We start from the raw sequence: 20438 nt of genomic DNA on the forward strand, positions 1-20438 counted from the left end.
AGGAGCCCATGGGCTGTTCTCCACCAATGACTTGGGGACCCCTTTGTCAAACAACATTGCCTCAGGAGCTCTCAGTAGTTTTGCCAAACCTTCCTTAGACTCCATGGCAGGCCAGGCTAGGGCACATCCACCCAGTCTTCCTTCTCCCTCCTTCACTCAGGCCAGACCTGTGCTGTGGTCTCACAGCATCCCCTGATCTTCCCGCTTTTTTCTCTGTAGACATTTCCTTAAAATCCGAGCACATTCAACCCCTTCTTGGTGTCAACTTCTCAGAAGACTTGGACTTACCTCCTCTTCCCCTCTTTATTCATTGCACAGTGCCTCTTGCAAAGTGCTGCCTTGGCTTCCCTCCCATCAACTCAGAATCGCGGGTGTAGGAACTGCTTTGTGCGTAGAGATATCTTGGAGAGCTGGAATGGGGTGAGAGGCTGAGCAGAGGCAACGCCCTCTGACTCAGGCCGTGGGGGAGGCATTCAAAGGACTACCTACTCATGGACACATGTTTAGGCCAGAGCTGAGAACACCAAGAGGAATTCTGCTATTTCTGTGTGCTAAGCTCTGGGCTGGGAATTTGAATTATTTCACTTACACCTCACCACAGCTCGTGAGGCTGCTATCATTATATCTGACAGATGAAGAAAGCAAGGGAGGCTAATTATTGACCAAGGCCCTGGAACAAATGTACAAGTGGTGGAGGCATCCTTGAACTGCACCTGTCTGACCCCCTTGTTCATGATCTCCATGAGCACACAAGTGGCAAAGGCAAGATCTGTAATGAGAGGAAGGTGGAGCGGGAGGCTGCCAAGCCACGGCCTGGGGACAGCGCATCCCTGCTGGTGGGGTCAGCTTTCTCTCAAGGATAGGGAGAGCCTGGGCTCTGGACGTGAGCCTGGGTGCCCACAAGCAAGGCAGGGGTTTGGAGGGCAGGGGGCACCGAGAGGGAGGAGGGTGCAAAGAAGGAGGAGTTGGTGGGAAGGGGACAGAGGCATCGGCAGGAGAACATTCAATGTCATCCTGAATTAGATCATAAAAAGTAAGTGCTTTTTAAAAGCAATTTTGCTCGGTAGGGGATGTGCTGTCAAGTTGCATGGTGATTCAGAGCCTCTGTGCCTCACAGGCCCTGCCTGGGAGTCGGGGTGAGGACACCGCTGTGGGGGACAATGGTCCCGCTTCTCTGTTGACTGCTAGAGGTTGACTTGACCCAGCCATGGCTGAATTCCAGCATGCACATCTTGTCCTTAGTTCCTTACCCTCGGCGTGCTCAGCTCCTGGGGCAGGCGGGAGCACTTCCTAGGGTCAGACAGAGCTGGGCTTACATCCCAGTGGAACCATCAGTCCACAGCTGTGTGACCATGCGCAGTCATGAGCCTCTCTCTGCCTTCCTTCTACCCTCTGCACCCAGGAGTAATGCTGGTCCTTGGCACTAGCCCTCGTGAGGACGAAATGAAATCATTTCTGTAGAGGGTCTGGCATGGAACAAATACAGAGAAACCAATCATGGGCCTTCCGAGTGAAAGGACAGGAAGTCCCGCCTCCTTCCAGACATTGCTGCTCCTGCCCATCATCGACTCTCTCCTCCCTCTCCTTTCCTGGGCTTCCTTGCTGTGGAGCCAGCTGTGTGATGAGTTCTGACCGATGGAATGGGGGCAGGAGTAATGGACTCCACCTCTGGGCCTGGCCTTTCAAAACCTCCCCTGGGGGAGCCCCCTCCTTCCCTTTGCCTCTTGTGGGGACCTTGTGGAGGTGGCAGTGCCGAAGATGGCTAGGGCCTGGGTGCCTGTGTGACTCCATGGAGCAGAGCCCTCACACCGCCTCCAGGGAGCCCCTGGCTGAGTGAGAGGAGGCAGCACAATGTGTCAAGCATTAGGAACTGCAGGTTGTGCATCTAAGCACTTAGTCTACCCTGACTTCAACACTCAGCCACACTATGGTGACTGGGGACCTGCCTGTGGCTTTAGACCATTTGGAAGTTTCAAGAACCGAGGAAGTGACAGCAGTCAGTCCCCAAAGCCCGTCTCAGCTCAGACATTCAAGCAGCTCCCTGCTCGCTACTGCACAGCTCAGATACGGCCTGCCCCAGGGTCCCCTAGGAGCTTGCAGTGCCAGTAGTGCCCAGGAAGACCTCAGAGGGCCGCGGGCTTCCAGCCCTGGGCCCCAAGCCCTAGGCCAGGCCGCAGGGACTCTGTAGCCCCCCACGGACTACAGAGGGAGAAGGTACAGGGGAGTGCAGGTCGCAAGAGTGGACCGGCCCCTCTGTGTCTGTGCCAGTGTGTGGCAGCCATGGCTACGTGGCTGTGCAAATATTTATTGGTAAATGTTCTCCCTCACCAGCTGTTGAAGACGTAGTTAGGGAGAGCTGCAAGTGAGCTCTGTGTTTCTGGGTCAGCGGCCCACGCCCCAGTCTGAAGACCCTGCAGCAGGGGGGTCCCTGGCCCCTTCCTTCTGTCTCCCCCTCTCCTACCCTGTTTCCTGCTCTCTCTCTCTCTCCTCTCTCCTCCCTCCTTCTCTGCCCCTCACCACCTTTCCTGTCCCCCTCTCTCCCCATCTGTCCACGCCTTCTCACTCCCCTGCCTTAATAAGCATTGACCAGGGAATGTGCTGGCTGTAGCCTGTACCAGGGAGACTGTCAGAGGAGGAGGGGCCTACCCAGCAACCATCTCTGTCCCCAGAAGAGCAGGAAAAGGGAAAGAAAGAAGGGAGGAAGCAAAGTAGGAGAGGGGAGTAGAGAGGAGGAATAAGAGAGGGCAGGCAGGAGGCAGGGAGGAAGAGGGGGATTGCACTGGGCCCCTGCACTGTGACTGCCACATGCTGTTCTCTTAGAACTGCACAGGCCTGCATTCAAATTCTACTTAAGCCAATTACCAAGTTATGGAGCCTTTAAAATCTCTGTTTAGGCGTCTTTAAATGGGGATATTACTCGCAAGCTGTTAGTGAGGGGAGGATTAAATGAGATGCTGTAGGTAGAGCATCCCACAGCAAGTGCATAGTGAAGGGCAGGTATTGGCTTTGACCTTGTCCCCACTCTAGCCCCATCAGTCTTCCCCCAGTAGACTGTCTCTTTTCCACGTTTCCTCCTGGAGAGGCTCTTGGACAGGCAAGGCTGAGGCAGCCATGGACAAAAGGAGAGTGGTTTCGGTGCTCCCACAGGTGCTCCCAGCTGGAACGTGATGGGAGTATGGAACCTCAGTTGCACTGGGCTGCAGAGGCAGTGTGGCCAGATGGTTACAGCACAGACCGTGAAACCAAACTGCTAGGGTTCGAATCCTACTGCTGCCACTCAGGTACTCCTTGATAAGTTACTTCATCTCTTGTGCCCTTGTGCCCTCGTGTGCAAATTAGGAATAATGATAATGAGGCTCGCACAACAATCAGATAATACATGAAGCATACTTCCATGTGTTCCCTGGCCGCTGTGAGCGTGGTGCAGGTGACGGTCCTTCTTGTCTACAGCCTGAGAAGAAGCCAGAACAATGCTGCTGCTCTTGTTGGGGCTGTAGATAAATAGACAGCATGCACCCAACACCCTGTTGCCTTCTGGACCATGTTTAAAGTATTTGGCATCCAAGACCAGACAGACCTGAGCTACCTCCCAGGTTTACAGAGACTTCTTTCCTGGGTCCAGCCTCCCAGGGAACTTCACCATTGGCTTAAAAAACCCCTGTGTCTGAAGGTGGGCCACAGGGTGGCTATTGAAGATGTGGTGGAAGTGTAGATGGAGCTTGAACTTAAAAGCTGGGACTCCATGTCTGTACATGAGCCCCTGGAGGTATGGGCTGGAGCAGGTTGGTGGGGAATCTCCACCTATGCTTCATGCTTTGCCAATTTTAGGAGAGAGCCTGCATTAAGGTTTCAGCATCCATCTCTAGCTATCCAACCTCTACCGGCAATGTGGCTGATGATAGTCCTCACAGGACAGTGGAACTAGTATGGGTGGCCCTAGTTAAGAACAGACGGCCAAAGACCAAGCATGGATTCCTTCACAGTCCTAATGGTGAGGATTTCATGTGGGGTTCCAGGAATAAAAATGTCAGAGATTCAAGATTCCAGACCACAGGGCTGAACTCAGCTCCCCCGGCTTTGGGAGACAAATGCCTGAGACCTGGGCTCTGAAGCTCAAACTGTCAGATCCCCAAAGTTAGCCTGGTCGTCAAAGAGTCTGGATTGCACAAAGCAGACTCCATCAAGAGTGCTCAAATCTTGCAGGGTTTATGGTGAGGATGCACACGGGAGTAAGAAAAGAACGCCAACCACCAAGCCAGGCTTGCAAGGTGCTCTGGAGAAGCTGAATGGTGGGCTCAGGAAGGAGCCAACCCCAAGGTGAGCCAGGCCTGGAGAGGAGAGGGCAGACGGCTCTTCAGATGTGAGGGTTCTGGGGCTGGGCAGCGGCAGAAAAACATGCTCACTATCGTGTCTCTGTTCTTCTCCATGTGTTGCCCTCTCCATGCCTGTCTACTTCTCTACCTCCCTCATCTGGTTTCCTCGCTCTCTGCTCTATGTAGCTTCTCTCTGGCTCATGGCTTCTATGTTCTCAGAGCTGTGGCCCACCCATGACCCTTGCACTCCTCTATCCAGTCTCTGTTTACCTTGCGACTCTTAAGTCTCTGTGCTCACTGCTAACTGCTCTGTTCTTTTCATGTTGCTCAAGTCATTAATCTTTGGAGAGAAATTGCCATGGCAGGCCAACTCATTGGCCAATGGCCAGTCTGTGGATTGCCTACCCCTGGGTCAGATGCCTGTCACTCACTCGGCTGTGGTCAACTTCATATGGTCATTCTGTGATCCAGAGTATGGTTGTGAGAACAGGTTCCCTGTGACAGGGACAATAGGCATGGCAAATGCCATAACAGATCTGTTTACAACAGTGAGGGAGGGAATCTAGGGTCATGAATCCTTCCCAGGGTTCACTCACCTGACTGCCTGCCTGTTCTGCTCTCTGTCTTATAGACCCCGCCCCCCAGGCTCACCCTAGGGCAGGGGAGCAGGGCTGTCTACAAGTAGGCACCCAGGAGGATGTGTGATCCACACAGGGTCTGAATCTCTTTCCCTGTTCCCTTCTCCTTCTGTCTTTTCCAATAGCTTCCGGATGAAAGTACTCAAGTTGACTTAACTTCTTTTATAAATAGCAAAATCAACAATGCTCCAGCAAATAATTGATGAGTAACTTCTATAGTGAAGCCATTCTGCTAAACAGTGGAATCTCATCTGAAGCCGGTGGAAACCAGAGCGTGAGACTATTAAATACACATTATGTTTTATGATTCACTTTCATGTAGATCTCATTTGATCTTATCAACACCATGGCAGAAGGTATTGCCATTGTACTAAGTTGGTGGATGAAGAAACTGAAGTTCAGAGAGGCCCAGGGACCCACCTGGGAGTACAAGGGAGAGCAGAGGACTCAGTATTAGGCCTTGGTTGTAGCACCTCCCCCCAGGGACTCCAGAGCACCCCTTGTAATGTGGAATGAGAACCATTTCATGCCCAGGACACTTTCCTGTATTGTCTGTATCCTCAGACACATGGTTGTCACGGGCACTCCTGGTTCTGTAACAGGACACCATCTCTTCTTCAATGCATGCGGTGCCAGAGACACCTTCCCCCAGCGTTAACTTCCCAGCCCCCAGGAATTGTTTAGGCCACTCAGATCTGTCGCTATTACAGAATACCTGACACCTTCATTAGTTAATTGATATTTAACTAGGGACTTATTTCTGAACTTCACAGTTCCTCTGGCTGAGGTGAGTACTGTTGTCCCGTTCTCTGTGCTCAGGGCAGCACCCCCAAACCAGAAAGGAAGGTCCACACCCAGCAGCCGGAAGGACACACTATTGGGTTCTCCCCACGCTCTTGCCAACACCTAAGTCCTCAGTCCCTGTCCCGTGAGCCATTCTAGTAGCAGGGGGAGGGGGAGCGTCATGTTTTCATGACAGCTAGGGAGCTGATGTCTCACCTCGGGAACCCCCTAGCTCACACGCACACACAAACACCCAGAAACCCACAAAGAGGAGTTCTACACCCCTTCCCCCTTATTAACAACAGCGCTACAGAGAGACCAGGAGAGACACAGAGATCGTCCAGTGTCCACTGCCCCAGCTGCCCGGCCGCCCAGAGCTCCAGAACATTTCATCAATGGATGAAGGCCCCCAGGGCAGGGGGAGCTCCCTCATGGGCGGGGCCGGGGTCCCCACACCCTGCACCCCAGGGGAGCTGATGTCAGGGGACAATGGCTGCCTCCCTCTGTCCCTGTGTCCCTCAGCCAGAGTGCCAGGGCAGGAAGTAGTGAGAGGGAGGTGGGGAGGGAGGAGGGTGGGGAGGGAGGAGGGTGGGGCCCGCATTCCCACCAGTCACTGGGCATGGCTGCTGTCCTGGCCTCCCTGAGACCCTCAGGGCAGGGCCATGGCCCAGAATCCCAAGCAAGGGGTGAAGATGACAGAGCGGTCCAGTGTTGGAGGCTCCCAGCCACCAGGAACTGCATGTGAAAAAGAATAAAGTGTCCAGGGAAAGAGAATGGCAGAAGATCTACATAAAAATTTTTCACCTATAAATCCAGGAGGGTGCAAGGTAGAACCCAATGCATGTGTGTGTGCGTCAACATGTGTGTGAGCACGTGTGTGTATACAATTGTGTCTGCATATGTGTGTGTGGACATCTGTGCATGTGTGTGCAGGTGGGTGTCAGTGCACGTGCCATCCACAGACAGGGGACAAAGCTTGGGCTCTGACTATTTTGCTGTGGGGAAGGGGGCTACTTATGACCCTGGGTGGAGGGTCTGCCGCTGAGCAGGACCACGGGGACCTGCAAGACTCAGACAAGGGTGCTGAGGAGTGCAGAGGCCTGGAGCCTTGGGCTGGGCCCCGGCCTGGCTGAAGCTCTCCAGGAGCCAGCGGTCCCTCCACATCTCTTCGGGCCCAAAGGCTTGGTCTGCTCTCCTCCTCTGGCTGCTCCCAACAGCTGGGCTCACAGAGAGGCCACTCCGTGTGCCTTAGGAAGTCCTGGGGACCTGCCAGCAAGGGGGTGCTCCAGGTAGACTCCGCGTGGGAAGGCACAATGAGACCGCTTCGGGAACCTGCATGGTGGCATAGTGGGTAACTCCCGTGTGGGCGCCGGTTCGTGTCCCAGTTACTCCACTTCCAATCCAGCCCCGTGCTGATGTACCTGAGGAAGCAGAGCAGATGGCCTCAGTACCAGGCTCAGCCCTGGCTGTTGTGGCCATCTAGGGAGTGAAGCCGCGGACGGAGCACGTCTCTTTCTCTCTGTCTCCCTCTCCCTCTCTGTGGAACTTGACTATTAAGTAAGTGTCTTTAAAAATAAAGAAATAAAGAAATAGCCAGTGCCAGGTATTCTGTAGTAGCGACAGAATGTAATGCATCAGGAAATCCCTGGTTTCCTTTCTCCCCTTTTCCTCTCTGCACCGTTGCCGGGTGTCAATGCCCAGAACCTCCTGCCTGTCCTGCGCCCAGGTGTCTTCCCTTCCTCCTCAGGGGCTCACAGAGGCAGCACCCACCTGCCCCCATTGTCCCCACCTGGTCCAAGCCCTCACCAGGACAGCTGCCCCCATAGCTCCTGCAGCAGGTGCACACCTTCCTCCCCCCACTGGCCCTCAAATCCTGACTGCTCCCGGGTGCTTCTCTGATCTCCCCTCTCCCCAACTAAGAACCCAGCAGAGGCTTCCAGGGCTGTCAGGGGAAATGCGAGCTCCTATGTCAGCTCCAAGCCCTCCCTCCCCTATGCTCACACCCCACCATCTGGCCTCCTGCAGTCCCTGGACTCCTCCCCCTGCATGCCATCGTCCCCTGTGTAGGCACCAGCCAGTGAGCACCCTTGTATGGGATTCCAGGGGAGACGCAGAGGAAGCAGAAGGCTGGGGCGTGGCCCGCAGGAGACCAGGACCAGCACAGGTGGAAAACAGTCTCCCCAAGAGCCCCGCCCTCAGAGACTCACACAGGCTGTGATGATGATGCTCGGACCACCCCAGAGATGTCACATTCCTTATCCATGTGCAGCGGCAGCCCGGCACAGCTCCTGAAGTCCAAATGCCTTGTGGGACACCGTGCACAGCGTTCTCTCCATCTCCAACACTAGGCCCCTTGGTGGCCCCTGCCCATTGCTTGGGGTTCTGGGCCATGGCCCTGCCCTGAGGGTCTCAGGGAGGCCAGGACAGCAGCCATGCCAGTGACTGGTGGGGACGCGGGCCCCGCCCTCCTCCATCCCCACCTGCCTCTCACTACTTCCTGCCCTGGGTGGGCCCAGCCCTTGGCACTCTGGCTGAGGGACACAGGGACAGAGGGAGGCAGCCATTGTCCCCTGACATCAGCTCCCCTGGGGTGCAGGGTGTGGGGACCCTGGCCCCGCCCATGAGGGAGCTCCCCCTGCCCTGGGACCTTTATCCATTGATGAAATGTTCTGGAGCTCTGGAGCTCTGGGCAGCCAGGCGGTTGGGACAGTGGACACTGGATGATCTCTGTGTCTCTCCCAGCTTCTCCTCAGGGTCTCACATTTATTTGAAATAAATCAATAAATCCGCTGTTAAAATTGGGGATGGGGTGTGGAGGCCCCTTCTTGGTGGGACTGTGTTTGGGCAGTAGTTGCTCTCATGGTGAGTCATCAGACTCCCCTGTTGTCATTAAAACTCCACACTCCCCCTGCTACTACAAGGACTCCAAGGACAGGGACTGAGGAAACCAAGTGTCCACGAGAGCTTGGAAAGAACCGGAGTGTGCATCCTTCTGGCCGCTGTTGGGGCACGTGATGGCATACAAGCATGTGGGGCATCATCCCAAGGACTGGGAACTGGATATACAAAGCCCAAGGTTAGAAGCAGCCGCAGGTGTCTGAGGGGCGGGGCAGCCTGCCCACGGGCTAGGGAGTGCAGGGAGCAGATTGCAGAGGCAGCTTTACGTCCCTTCCGGAGGCACAATTTATGTCAGCTCTCAGAGCTCAGGCACAACAGCTAACTTCCATGCTCTCAACAAACCAGTTTAAGGAACAGTAAAACAACAGAGAGAATGAGAACAAAAGAAAGACAACTTACTTACTTGTGGCCTGAAAATATGGAGACACTGAGGGATCTCATGGGATCTGAGGGTGCCAATGGTAAACCTGCATTAGAATTGGGATCCAGATCTCCAGGACAGGATCAGCCCCAATTATTCATTCATTCATTCATTCATTCTCTCTCTCTCTCTCTCTGCCCCACCCCTAGCCCCTTCTGTCCCTTGGACTTCATCTTGGACACAGGATCTCTTCCCAGGAGAGAGGACTTCCACCATCCTGGCATTCACAGCCCCCACTGGAAGCCCTCCAGGAGAGAGAACTCTTCCTGTACCTGCGGCTCCTGCCCGGCAGAGCCCTGGCATGGACGCTACCTGCATTATGAGTTCATCCAGCTCAGGCACTGTGACCAGGGGTGGCCACCCAGGGGCTGTACCTATGGCCCCTGCCCTTCCTGGCCACGGGTGAGGGTGGGGTTTCGTGTCTGGCTGCCCCGCTAAAGCGACATTGTGTAGACACTTTCTCTGTTGATGACTAACCTGGCTGTCACTGGTTCCGCATGTCCACCCCGTTAGCACTTGGTCCCCAGCAGACTTTAGCCGGGTACGAGAGCCTCTATCAGTTCAGTAAAACACGTTCAAAACATGAGAGGATTATTTATCACCACACCCAGTGACACCAAGTTTGACAAAAGGCTGTGACACGTCTCTGAGGTCCAGCAAAACTCCTATATGTCACTGATACCAGATCTGGAACAAGAAAGAAACCTTGGTTCTTGGGGGCTGGTGTATGGCACAGTGGGCTAAGTCACGGCTTATGATGCCAGCATCCCATAATTGCAGGGCCTGTTCATACCCCGACTCTGAGCCAGCTCTCTGCTAATACACCTGAGTATCCATCGGAAGATGGTCCAGTACCTGAGCACCTGCCACCTCTGTGGGACACCTGGGTGGAATTCTAAGCTTTTCTAAATGATTTATTTTGTCAATTTTAAGGCTATGTTACAGAGAGGGAGGGAGGGAGAGGTTTGAGTTTTCTTTCTTTTGATAGATTCATTCATTTCAAAGGTAGAGTTCCCGAGAAGCAGAGGCAGAGAGAGAGAGAGATGTCTTCCATCTGCAGGTTCACTTCCCATATAGCCACAATGGCCAAGGCACTGCCAAGCTAAAGCCCAGAACCAGGAGCTCCGGGTCTGCTACTTGGGAGAAGTGGCCTAATTTTGGGGCCAACTTTTGTAGCTTTCCCAGACCCGTTAGCAGGGAGCTGGATCAGGAGTGGAGCAGCCGAGAGTCAATCCAGCACCCATATAGATGCTAGCATTGCACTGGTGGCCTAACCCATTACACCACCATGCCAGCCCAAAAGACTCCTGGCTTGAAACCAGGCCGCACGGGCCATTGGTGCCATAGGGGGAGTGAGCAGAGGATAGAAGATCAATTTCTCTCTGTCACTTCACCTCTAAAATAAAGAAATCTTAAAAGAACACTGGGCACCAGCGCTGTGGCATAGCAGTAAAGCTGCCGACTGTGACACTGGCATCCCATATTGGGAGGCTGGTTGGAGTCTGACTGCTCTCCTTCTGATCCAGCTCCCTGCTAACGTGCCTGGGAAGGCAGAGGAAGATGGTTCAATTCCCTGAGGCATTGCCACCTGCTGGGGAGACCTGGAAGGAGTTTGGGTGCCTGTCTTGACACTGGCCTAGCCCAAGTGAGGGAGCCATTTGGGCAGAGTGGGGCAAGTGAACCAGTAGATGGAAGATCTCTGTCTCCTCTTTTCTCTCACTGCATGCTTTTGTGTTTGTCTCCCTGTATCTGTCACTCTGCCTCTCAAATAAATTAGTTTTAAAAATAAAAACATCTAATAAGACATGTTCTTAGGAAATTCCTTTTGGCTTTATACTGAATTGCATTATTGGTGCAGTGCCCACAGAGATTCTGCCCCCTCGTTTTAGCCCCGCGCAGACAAGATAGAACTTTGTGCAGCATATCAGCTACTGCTGTTCAGAGCTGGGGGACACAGAGTCCTCGGGGCCATCTCATACCTCGGGGGAGATGGATTTTCTGAAACCAGGTGGGTCTAATAAACCTAAATAAACTTTGAATTATATTTTCTGGGTGAAGTTTCCAAGTACCTGTGTTCTACATTATTCATCAGCCTTAGAAAACTTAAACCTTTGGGGCCAGCACTGTGGTGTAATTGGTAAAACCACAACTTGGGGTGCGGGCATCCCATGTGGGCACTGGTTGGAGTCCTGGCTGCTCCACTTCTAATCCAGCTCTCTGCAATGGCCTGGGAAAGCAGTAGAAGATGGCCCTAGTCCTTGGGCCCCTGTACCCATGTGGGAGACCTGGAAAAAGCTCCTGGCTCCTGGCTTCAGATCAGTCTAGCTCTGACCATTCTGGTCACTTGGGGAGTGGACCAGCTGACTGAAGACAGTTCTCCTTCACTCTCTGTAACTCTTTCAAATAAAAATAGTAAATCAAAAAAATTTTAAAAAGAAAAGAAAACTCACAGTGTATAATTAAGATGGGTTTAACCTGTACTCATTGGAAAATAGTAGCAAAAGTCTTCATAACCATATTGTTTTTCAGCTTCTTTAACAAAACTGTAGTGAGAATTCCTGGGGTGCCTGTTCTTTCCTCCCAGCCTTGAGGAAGGCACCAGCACTCCGGGAAATCTCGGAGAAATTGTACTGTGGGCATCCCAGAGAAGGGGTCATCTCCCCAGGGAGGGTTCCTCTCCCAAGAGGGCTTGGGCAGTCGGTGCACAGGGACCACCACGTGTTCCTGGGCCCACGGCTGTGCTGGGCCCTGGGGGCTCCTCAAGAACTGCAGGAGACACCGATCCACCTGCTGTGTGGGGGCGGGATTACCAGGCTCATTTCCTACCTGAGATGAGGTTGTGGCTTCCTCGGGAGAAAAAACTGGTCCTGAGGGCTCAGCACGAGGCTGTCCCAAGGAGACAGACCCTAGGCTGAGATGTGGCCATCGTCTCATCGTAGTTCTGGGCTGTGCAGGTCCTGAGAAGTTGTAGCCAGAATTCTCCTTTTTTTTTTTTTTCTTTTATGTATTCTTTCAGTGAGAGGGAAGGGGGTAAAGTGAGAGTGACAGTGAGAGAGCGAGCAAGAGAGCGAGAGAGAAAGCCTCTCTATCCTCTGATACAGTCCATAGATGACCTCCAGGCCTTGGCCAGGCTGAAGCCAGGATTCAGGCGTTTTGGTTGTTGTTGTCACGGTAGGAGAAAAACCCCAAGTGCCTGGCAGAGCCTCCATTCCTCCCTATCAGGCAGAGGACAGTCTTGAAGATTGTAGCTTTCTCGGCTGCCACTGATTGGGCCATCCATGTTTGGACTGCATGGACCCCACTACCCTCTGGGCTTCCAGGGTTTCTGCCGAGAAATCTGACCATGACTTAGGGGGAAAGGGTGACAAAGCCACCTTCCTCTCAGCTCTGGAGATGCGGACAGTGTAGCTGGCGGTGTCTTGGGCAACAGAGCACTTTTGAGTTTACTGTGGCCAGAGAGATTGTTCCATCATTCTGAGAATCATCACTCAGAGGGTAAAAGAAAGGAGGGGATATACTAAGTGGAGACACTAGGAGGTCTCCAAAAGACACAACTTATCATCCTATTTAAACTAGAAATGAGAAGGCCACTGAGGCCTCCTACGGGTTTGAATTTCTCAAACAGTAAGGATCAATCCGTATCACCAAGCTAAGGCAAAAGCCCTTTCGGTTAATTTTTATTTCAGTTGAATATTCTTGAGAAAACCACTGTGGATGAACTACAGCTCCCATTGGTCAAGTTCTTGCTCTGACTTCATAGGCACCACTGTTCTGCAAGTCGTATTATTACAGAGTCCCTGGCTGGGCTGGGATTGGTCCATTTCTCGCTCTGACTTCATAAGGCACCACTATGTGAGGTCAGCCCCCCAAAAGTATAAATACCCGCTGTGGGGGCCTGGGTTTTCGTCCGCCTTACCCAGAGAGCACTCTTTTTGTGATCTGTGTAACTAGGACCGCAACTAGCCCTTTGCGCTCATTGCTGTTGCTTGTGCTTTTTCTTGGTTGTTTGTTTCTGGGTCTATTTGGTTTTTGCTTTTTCCCATTTTGTTTAGTTTGTTGTTTTCCTCCTCGTTGTTGTTTTGCCCATTTGGCCTTTTGTTGCAGTTTTCTTCCTTTGTGCTTCCCCCACTCTAGTCAGCTAGCCCGCTCAGAAGTATCAGCGTTCGAGGATTTAGTGGCTTTTCCTCTTTGTTGTGTTCTGCTTTATTGAGAGAGTCTTGGGGCTTCGCCTCTAGAGCAGTGAGAGTAGCTGGTGCTGTGTCTTAGTCAGCTGGGCAGTCAGGCCCCCGTGGTCCCTTTGTGTTGTAGGTAGTGCAGTGAGGGTCGGTGATTAGCTAGCGTGTGTCGAGCGACTTAGGGAGTCGAGAGAGCGTAGTTAGGGCCCCACAACATGGAAGCTGCCTTGGCCTTCCATCCTCCTCTGGACGGCTTCCACTTCGTGGGCGTGATCGGCCGGGGCGGCTACGGCCTGGTGAAGCTGGCCCGGCACCTGGCGACGGGCAAGTACGTGGCCGTAAAGATCCTCCTGCGAGGCACCTCTCCCAGCAGCCCGCTGTCCGCGCAGGGGGAAGCGGACATCCTGAGGAGCCTGCGGCACGACAACATCGTGCGGCTGCTGGAGGAGCGGCACACCAGGACGCACCTGTTCCTGGTCATGGAGCTGGCGAGCAGGGGCTCGCTCCGGCACTACGTGCTGCGGCGGGGCGGCCTGGCCGAGGCCGAGGCCAGGACCCTGTTCGGCCAGGCGCTGGCCGCCGTGAGCTACTGCCATGGCCAGCGCGTGGCGCACCGGGACCTCAAGCTGGCCAACCTGCTGCTGGACGCGCAGCTGAACCTCAAGCTGGCGGACTTCGGCCAGAGCCTGCGGCTGGAGCAGGGCACGCTGGTAAGGGGCTCCTGGGGGACCCCCGAGTACTGCGCCCCCGAGGTGTTCCTCGGGGAGGACTACGACCCCTTTAAGGCCGACGTGTGGAGCCTGGGGGTGGTGCTGTTTGCCATGCTGGCGGCCACGCTGCCCTTCCACGGCAAGGACACGGACGAGCTGCGGGACACGGTGCTGTCCGGCCGCTACGTGCTGCCGCGTGCCGTCAGCCCGGCCCTGCAGGAGCTGCTGGCCTGGCTGCTCACCGTCGACGCCTCGGGGAGGCCGAGTGCGGAGGAAGCCAGGACCCACCGGTGGTTCGGCCCCGGCCGAGAAGCCGCCCAGGAGGAGGAGGAGGACGCCGTCACCCTGCTGCAGCCCCTGGGCGTTCCCCGCGACCCGGAGGCCAAGGAGTACCTGGCGGGCCTCGGCCTGCTGCCAGGCACCGGGACCGAGGGGACGCCAGGCCCTCGGCCCCACGGCCCCGCGTCCCTGCCCGAGTCCTCCCAGAGCGGCGAGCGCCACCCCACACAGGACGACGGCTTGGCTCTGGTGTCGGTGTCCGGTGACAGCATGGGCGTCGACGACGTTTCCTCCGCACAAAGCGACTCCTCCGAGGCCTCCAGTGAGTCTTGCCCTCCCCCCTGCCACTTCGGGGCCTGCAGGAGCTGAGCCCAAGCCCCCCGAGGTGACCCCACTCTTGACTCTCTCCTACCAGGCCAGCCACAGCAGGAGCGGAGCCGTGCTCTCAGCCCAGCCCCCGACTCCTCCGAGGCCCCCAGTGAGTCTTGCCCACGCCCCACATCCCCTGGCACTTCGGGGCCTCCAGGAGCTGAGCCCAAGGCCCCCAAGGTGACCCCACTCTTGACTCTCTTCTGCCAGGCCAGCCACCGCAGGAGCGGAGCCCTGCTCCCAGCGCAGTGCCCGACTCCTCCGAGGCCCCCAGTGAGTCTTGCCCTCCACCCTGCCACTTCGGGGCCTCCAGGAGCTGAGCCCAAGGCCCCGAGGTGACCCCACTCTTGACTCTCTCCTACTAGGCCAGCCACCGCAGGAGTGGCGCCCTGCTCCCAGCACAGCCCCTGAGCCAGCCTCCAAGACATCGCCCTGCAGCCCCAGTGCCAAGAGCCCTGTGCACCTCACAGAGCCAGAAGCCGCCGCAGCAGCCCGTGAGCCTGAGGAGCCTGGGACCACAGCCACCACTGACACCGCAGCCAGCGCCCAGGGCAAGAGGAAGGGCCGGCGCGGGGTCGGCAGGAGGATCCTCCGGTTCCTGCTGAGGGCCTGCTGCGTCCTGCCCTCCCGAGGGAGCAGCCCTGGCCGCTGCTGCAGAGTGGTCCCCAAGTAGCCTCGCTCCGCCCCCGTCACCAGGAGCAATCCGCAGGCTGAGCTGACTGATCGTTTTTCTCTTGGTTTTTGAGCATTTACAAATGCTTGTCCTAAATAAAGTTCACCTTTGTGCGTGGCTTTGGTCCCGTGTGATGTGTGGGTCCCTGTGTGCACCTTGGGGAGGTGATGGAGGTACGGGCGGGTGGCTCTCACGCAGAGACAAACGCTGGGCGATCTCACCCGTGTGCGGATCACAGAAGGGGTGACCTCATAGAAGTAGAGCATAGAGTGATGCCTCCCAGAGCCTGGGCCAGAGGAGGAATGGAGGGAGGCAGAGTCTCAGCGTCCACGTGGCACAGGCACATGAGGGTCGGGGTCTGAGGTCTCTGGCACAGCAGGGAAGTCCGTGTCTACAGAGCTGTGCCTGCAGCCAGGAGCCCTGCCGGGGGCTCTGGCCTGAAGCTTCTCCTGGCACCTGACACAGGTTCCCGATGTGGCTCTCGGGCAGGCCAGGCAGAGCCAGGAGGTGCGTCTGCCCCCAGGGCAGGAGAAAGGATGGCAGGACCTGGGCTGGAGACCAGGAGCCATTTCCTCCATGCCCTCCCGCCCATCCCTTCCCCCAGCTGCTGCTCCTGCTCCCAGCTACAGAATGTGTTGGCACTGGGGGCATGGTGTAGCAGCAGGTGGCCCATTCCCCTGGCCTCAGCCCAGAAGCCCTCTTTACAGTGATGATCCCAGGTTTAGCCTTACCTTCCCTAAGCGTGACCTGGTCCCAAGGCTCCAGTGCAGAGCTCTGTGCACCCTAAAGCAGAGGCAGCGCTGCTCCCTGTGTCTCTGCCCTTGGCCCTTGACGCTGCCCTGCTCCTGGGGCTGGCGGGTGGCACCCTGGACATCTCACCAAGGCCCATCTACCAGTCTCATGGCTGTCATCGCAAGAGCAGAAGTGGCTCCATGGACCCTGTCCTGTTTTCTAACACATTTTTTTTGGGCAGACACAGCCACATTTAAGCTTGTAGTCTCCAGTCACCCCGCTCTCCTGTAGCTGCTCTGAGTGCCCAAGGCCACAGATCCAGGAATTCCAGGCAATACTGGTGTCTGTGTGTGCTCAGTGGAACGTCCAGCAGATGCGCCCACTTTGTCCCAAATAAAGGAAAATGATTCCCTTCTTTGTGAAAGCTAAATACTACTTCTCTCTGTGTGTGTGTGCATGAGTGTGACAGTGTGAGTGTGTATGTGACTGTGACAGTGTGTGTGTATATGTAAATAGGTGTACATGTGTGTGTGTGAGTGATTGTGTGTGTTTGTGCATTAGTGTGTGTGTGTCTAAGTGATTGTGTGTGTTTGTGTATTACTGTGAGTGTGTGTGGGTGTGGGTGTGTTTTTCTTTCTCTGTTTCTCTGTGGATGGACACCTGGTTGGTTCTGTGCCTGGGCTGTTGTGCCCATTGCTACAGTGACCGTGCCCGAACACACTGACTGCAAGCCATTGGGATGAACACACACACGTGAGGGGCTGCATCCTAGGATGAGTTTAATTTTCAGCATTTGAGGAAACTCCCCACAGTTTTCCATAACGGGCAGGGGTCCAAGGCCTTGTTCCATTTTGAGCTACTTTCCCAGGGGCGTCAGCAGGGAGCTGGATGGGTCGAGGAGCGGCCAGGGCTCTGTCTGGCCTGCCTTGGGGAAGTGGGCGTCACAGGTGGCAGCGTAACTCCTCACGTCACAACTCCTGGTTTTGCTGGTTTCAGAGGATGATCTGCCAGCAGAAACGCCATAGGCAACTGGAATTCCTTTTTCATGGGGCTTGCAGTGCTGTCTGTCCCTCCTCGCAACGTGATTTACATTCTGTCCCAAACAGAGTCTGCAATGACTGACAGCACGTTCAATCAAGCTGAATTGTAGCTGTGTGTCTGCCCAAACATAAGCATCACTGGAAAATAGAGGGCAGGGTACAAGGAGCTGCTCTGCTCTCCAGACTGCTACAGGCGGGGGGGGGGGGGATAGAAATGTCAGACCCTGAGGCCCCGCCCAAGTCGAGACTCCTGATTTTGTTAGCTGGGAGGCAAAACCACTTCCCAGACACCGCACGGGCAGGCTGTGTTGGTCAGTGTCTGTGATGCGGCAGAATCTCCTTGACCCTCTACTCCCTGAACTTCCGGTCCCCTTGTCTCTATAGTGCTATGTCGTTGCAGACCGTGGGGTGACACCAGGACCTGCCCAGCAGCCACCCAGAATGTCTTTGACATCCCAAATAGAAATTCCCAGGAGCAGGCCCTGGGTTGCAGCAGATATAAACTCTGGCCTGTGGGGCTGGAATGTGATTCGGGCACAGGTTCCTGTCCAGTTGCTTAACTTGTAATCCTGATCCTTGCTAATGTGCCTTGGAAAGCAGTGGAGGATGGCCAAAATGTGTGAAGGGAGGATTCTGGGCTCAACAAGGGTGGAGACAGCCCTCTGCTCCCTCTCCTCAAACCCCCGACACATTCTGTAGCTGGGAGCAGGAGCAGCAGCTGGGGGAAGGGATGGGCGGGAGGGCATGGAGGAAATGGCTCCTGGTCTCCAGCCCAGGTCCTGCCATCCTTTCTCCTGCCCTGGGGGCAGACGCACCTCCTGGCTCTGCCTGGCCTGCCCGAGAGCCACATCGGGAACCTGTGTCAGGTGCCAGGAGAAGCTTCAGGCCAGAGCCCCCGGCAGGGCTCCTGGCTGCAGGCACAGCTCTGTAGACACGGACTTCCCTGCTGTGCCAGAGACCTCAGACCCCGACCCTCATGTGCCTGTGCCACGTGGACGCTGAGACTCTGCCTCCCTCCATTCCTCCTCTGGCCCAGGCTCTGGGAGGCGTCACTCTATGCTCTACTTCTATGAGGTCACCCCTTCTGTGATCCGCACACGGGTGAGATCACCCAGCGTTTGTCTCTGCGTGAGAGCCACCCGCCCGTACCTCCATCACCTCCCCAAGGTGCACACAGGGACCCACACATCACACGGGACCAAAGCCACGCACAAAGGTGAACTTTATTTAGGACAAGCATTTGTAAATGCTCAAAAACCAAGAGAAAAACGATCAGTCAGCTCAGCCTGCGGATTGCTCCTGGTGACGGGGGCGGAGCGAGGCTACTTGGGGACCACTCTGCAGCAGCGGCCAGGGCTGCTCCCTCGGGAGGGCAGGACGCAGCAGGCCCTCAGCAGGAACCGGAGGATCCTCCTGCCGACCCCGCGCCGGCCCTTCCTCTTGCCCTGGGCGCTGGCTGCGGTGTCAGTGGTGGCTGTGGTCCCAGGCTCCTCAGGCTCACGGGCTGCTGCGGCGGCTTCTGGCTCTGTGAGGTGCACAGGGCTCTTGGCACTGGGGCTGCAGGGCGATGTCTTGGAGGCTGGCTCAGGGGCTGTGCTGGGAGCAGGGCGCCACTCCTGCGGTGGCTGGCCTAGTAGGAGAGAGTCAAGAGTGGGGTCACCTCGGGGCCTTGGGCTCAGCTCCTGGAGGCCCCGAAGTGGCAGGGTGGAGGGCAAGACTCACTGGGGGCCTCGGAGGAGTCGGGCACTGCGCTGGGAGCAGGGCTCCGCTCCTGCGGTGGCTGGCCTGGCAGAAGAGAGTCAAGAGTGGGGTCACCTTGGGGGCCTTGGGCTCAGCTCCTGGAGGCCCCGAAGTGCCAGGGGATGTGGGGCGTGGGCAAGACTCACTGGGGGCCTCGGAGGAGTCGGGGGCTGGGCTGAGAGCACGGCTCCGCTCCTGCTGTGGCTGGCCTGGTAGGAGAGAGTCAAGAGTGGGGTCACCTCGGGGGGCTTGGGCTCAGCTCCTGCAGGCCCCGAAGTGGCAGGGGGGAGGGCAAGACTCACTGGAGGCCTCGGAGGAGTCGCTTTGTGCGGAGGAAACGTCGTCGACGCCCATGCTGTCACCGGACACCGACACCAGAGCCAAGCCGTCGTCCTGTGTGGGGTGGCGCTCGCCGCTCTGGGAGGACTCGGGCAGGGACGCGGGGCCGTGGGGCCGAGGGCCTGGCGTCCCCTCGGTCCCGGTGCCTGGCAGCAGGCCGAGGCCCGCCAGGTACTCCTTGGCCTCCGGGTCGCGGGGAACGCCCAGGGGCTGCAGCAGGGTGACGGCGTCCTCCTCCTCCTCCTGGGCGGCTTCTCGGCCGGGGCCGAACCACCGGTGGGTCCTGGCTTCCTCCGCACTCGGCCTCCCCGAGGCGTCGACGGTGAGCAGCCAGGCCAGCAGCTCCTGCAGGGCCGGGCTGACGGCACGCGGCAGCACGTAGCGGCCGGACAGCACCGTGTCCCGCAGCTCGTCCGTGTCCTTGCCGTGGAAGGGCAGCGTGGCCGCCAGCATGGCAAACAGCACCACCCCCAGGCTCCACACGTCGGCCTTAAAGGGGTCGTAGTCCTCCCCGAGGAACACCTCGGGGGCGCAGTACTCGGGGGTCCCCCAGGAGCCCCTTACCAGCGTGCCCTGCTCCAGCCGCAGGCTCTGGCCGAAGTCCGCCAGCTTGAGGTTCAGCTGCGCGTCCAGCAGCAGGTTGGCCAGCTTGAGGTCCCGGTGCGCCACGCGCTGGCCATGGCAGTAGCTCACGGCGGCCAGCGCCTGGCCGAACAGGGTCCTGGCCTCGGCCTCGGCCAGGCCGCCCCGCCGCAGCACGTAGTGCCGGAGCGAGCCCCTGCTCGCCAGCTCCATGACCAGGAACAGGTGCGTCCTGGTGTGCCGCTCCTCCAGCAGCCGCACGATGTTGTCGTGCCGCAGGCTCCTCAGGATGTCCGCTTCCCCCTGCGCGGACAGCGGGCTGCTGGGAGAGGTGCCTCGCAGGAGGATCTTTACGGCCACGTACTTGCCCGTCGCCAGGTGCCGGGCCAGCTTCACCAGGCCGTAGCCGCCCCGGCCGATCACGCCCACGAAGTGGAAGCCGTCCAGAGGAGGATGGAAGGCCAAGGCAGCTTCCATGTTGTGGGGCCCTAACTACGCTCTCTCGACTCCCTAAGTCGCTCGACACACGCTAGCTAATCACCGACCCTCACTGCACTACCTACAACACAAAGGGACCACGGGGGCCTGACTGCCCAGCTGACTAAGACACAGCACCAGCTACTCTCACTGCTCTAGAGGCGAAGCCCCAAGACTCTCTCAATAAAGCAGAACACAACAAAGAGGAAAAGCCACTAAATCCTCGAACGCTGATACTTCTGAGCGGGCTAGCTGACTAGAGTGGGGGA

At 56.7% G+C, this 20438-nt stretch overlaps 2 protein-coding genes across 2 annotated transcripts; one reads left to right on the forward strand and one right to left on the reverse strand.

Moving 5' to 3' along the window:
• Positions 1 to 13443: 13443 nt before the first annotated feature.
• Positions 13444 to 15259, forward strand: LOC133763912 (uncharacterized). Its single transcript, XM_062197605.1, has 5 exons — positions 13444 to 14203; positions 14357 to 14539; positions 14633 to 14695; positions 14797 to 14859; positions 14952 to 15259. Exons 1-5 carry the CDS (start codon positions 13444 to 13446, stop codon positions 15257 to 15259), a joined length of 1377 nt encoding a protein of 458 aa, XP_062053589.1.
• A 3094-nt stretch (positions 15260 to 18353) lies between these two features.
• On the reverse strand, positions 18354 to 20169 carry LOC133763913 (uncharacterized). Its single transcript, XM_062197606.1, has 5 exons — positions 19410 to 20169; positions 19074 to 19256; positions 18918 to 18980; positions 18754 to 18816; positions 18354 to 18661 (listed from the first exon to the last, which is right to left on the reverse strand). Exons 1-5 carry the CDS (start codon positions 20167 to 20169, stop codon positions 18354 to 18356), a joined length of 1377 nt encoding a protein of 458 aa, XP_062053590.1.
• Positions 20170 to 20438: the final 269 nt, after the last annotated feature.

The sequence above is a fragment of the Lepus europaeus genome, chromosome 7, assembly GCF_033115175.1.
Source record: "Lepus europaeus isolate LE1 chromosome 7, mLepTim1.pri, whole genome shotgun sequence".
NCBI lineage: Eukaryota > Metazoa > Chordata > Mammalia > Lagomorpha > Leporidae > Lepus > Lepus europaeus.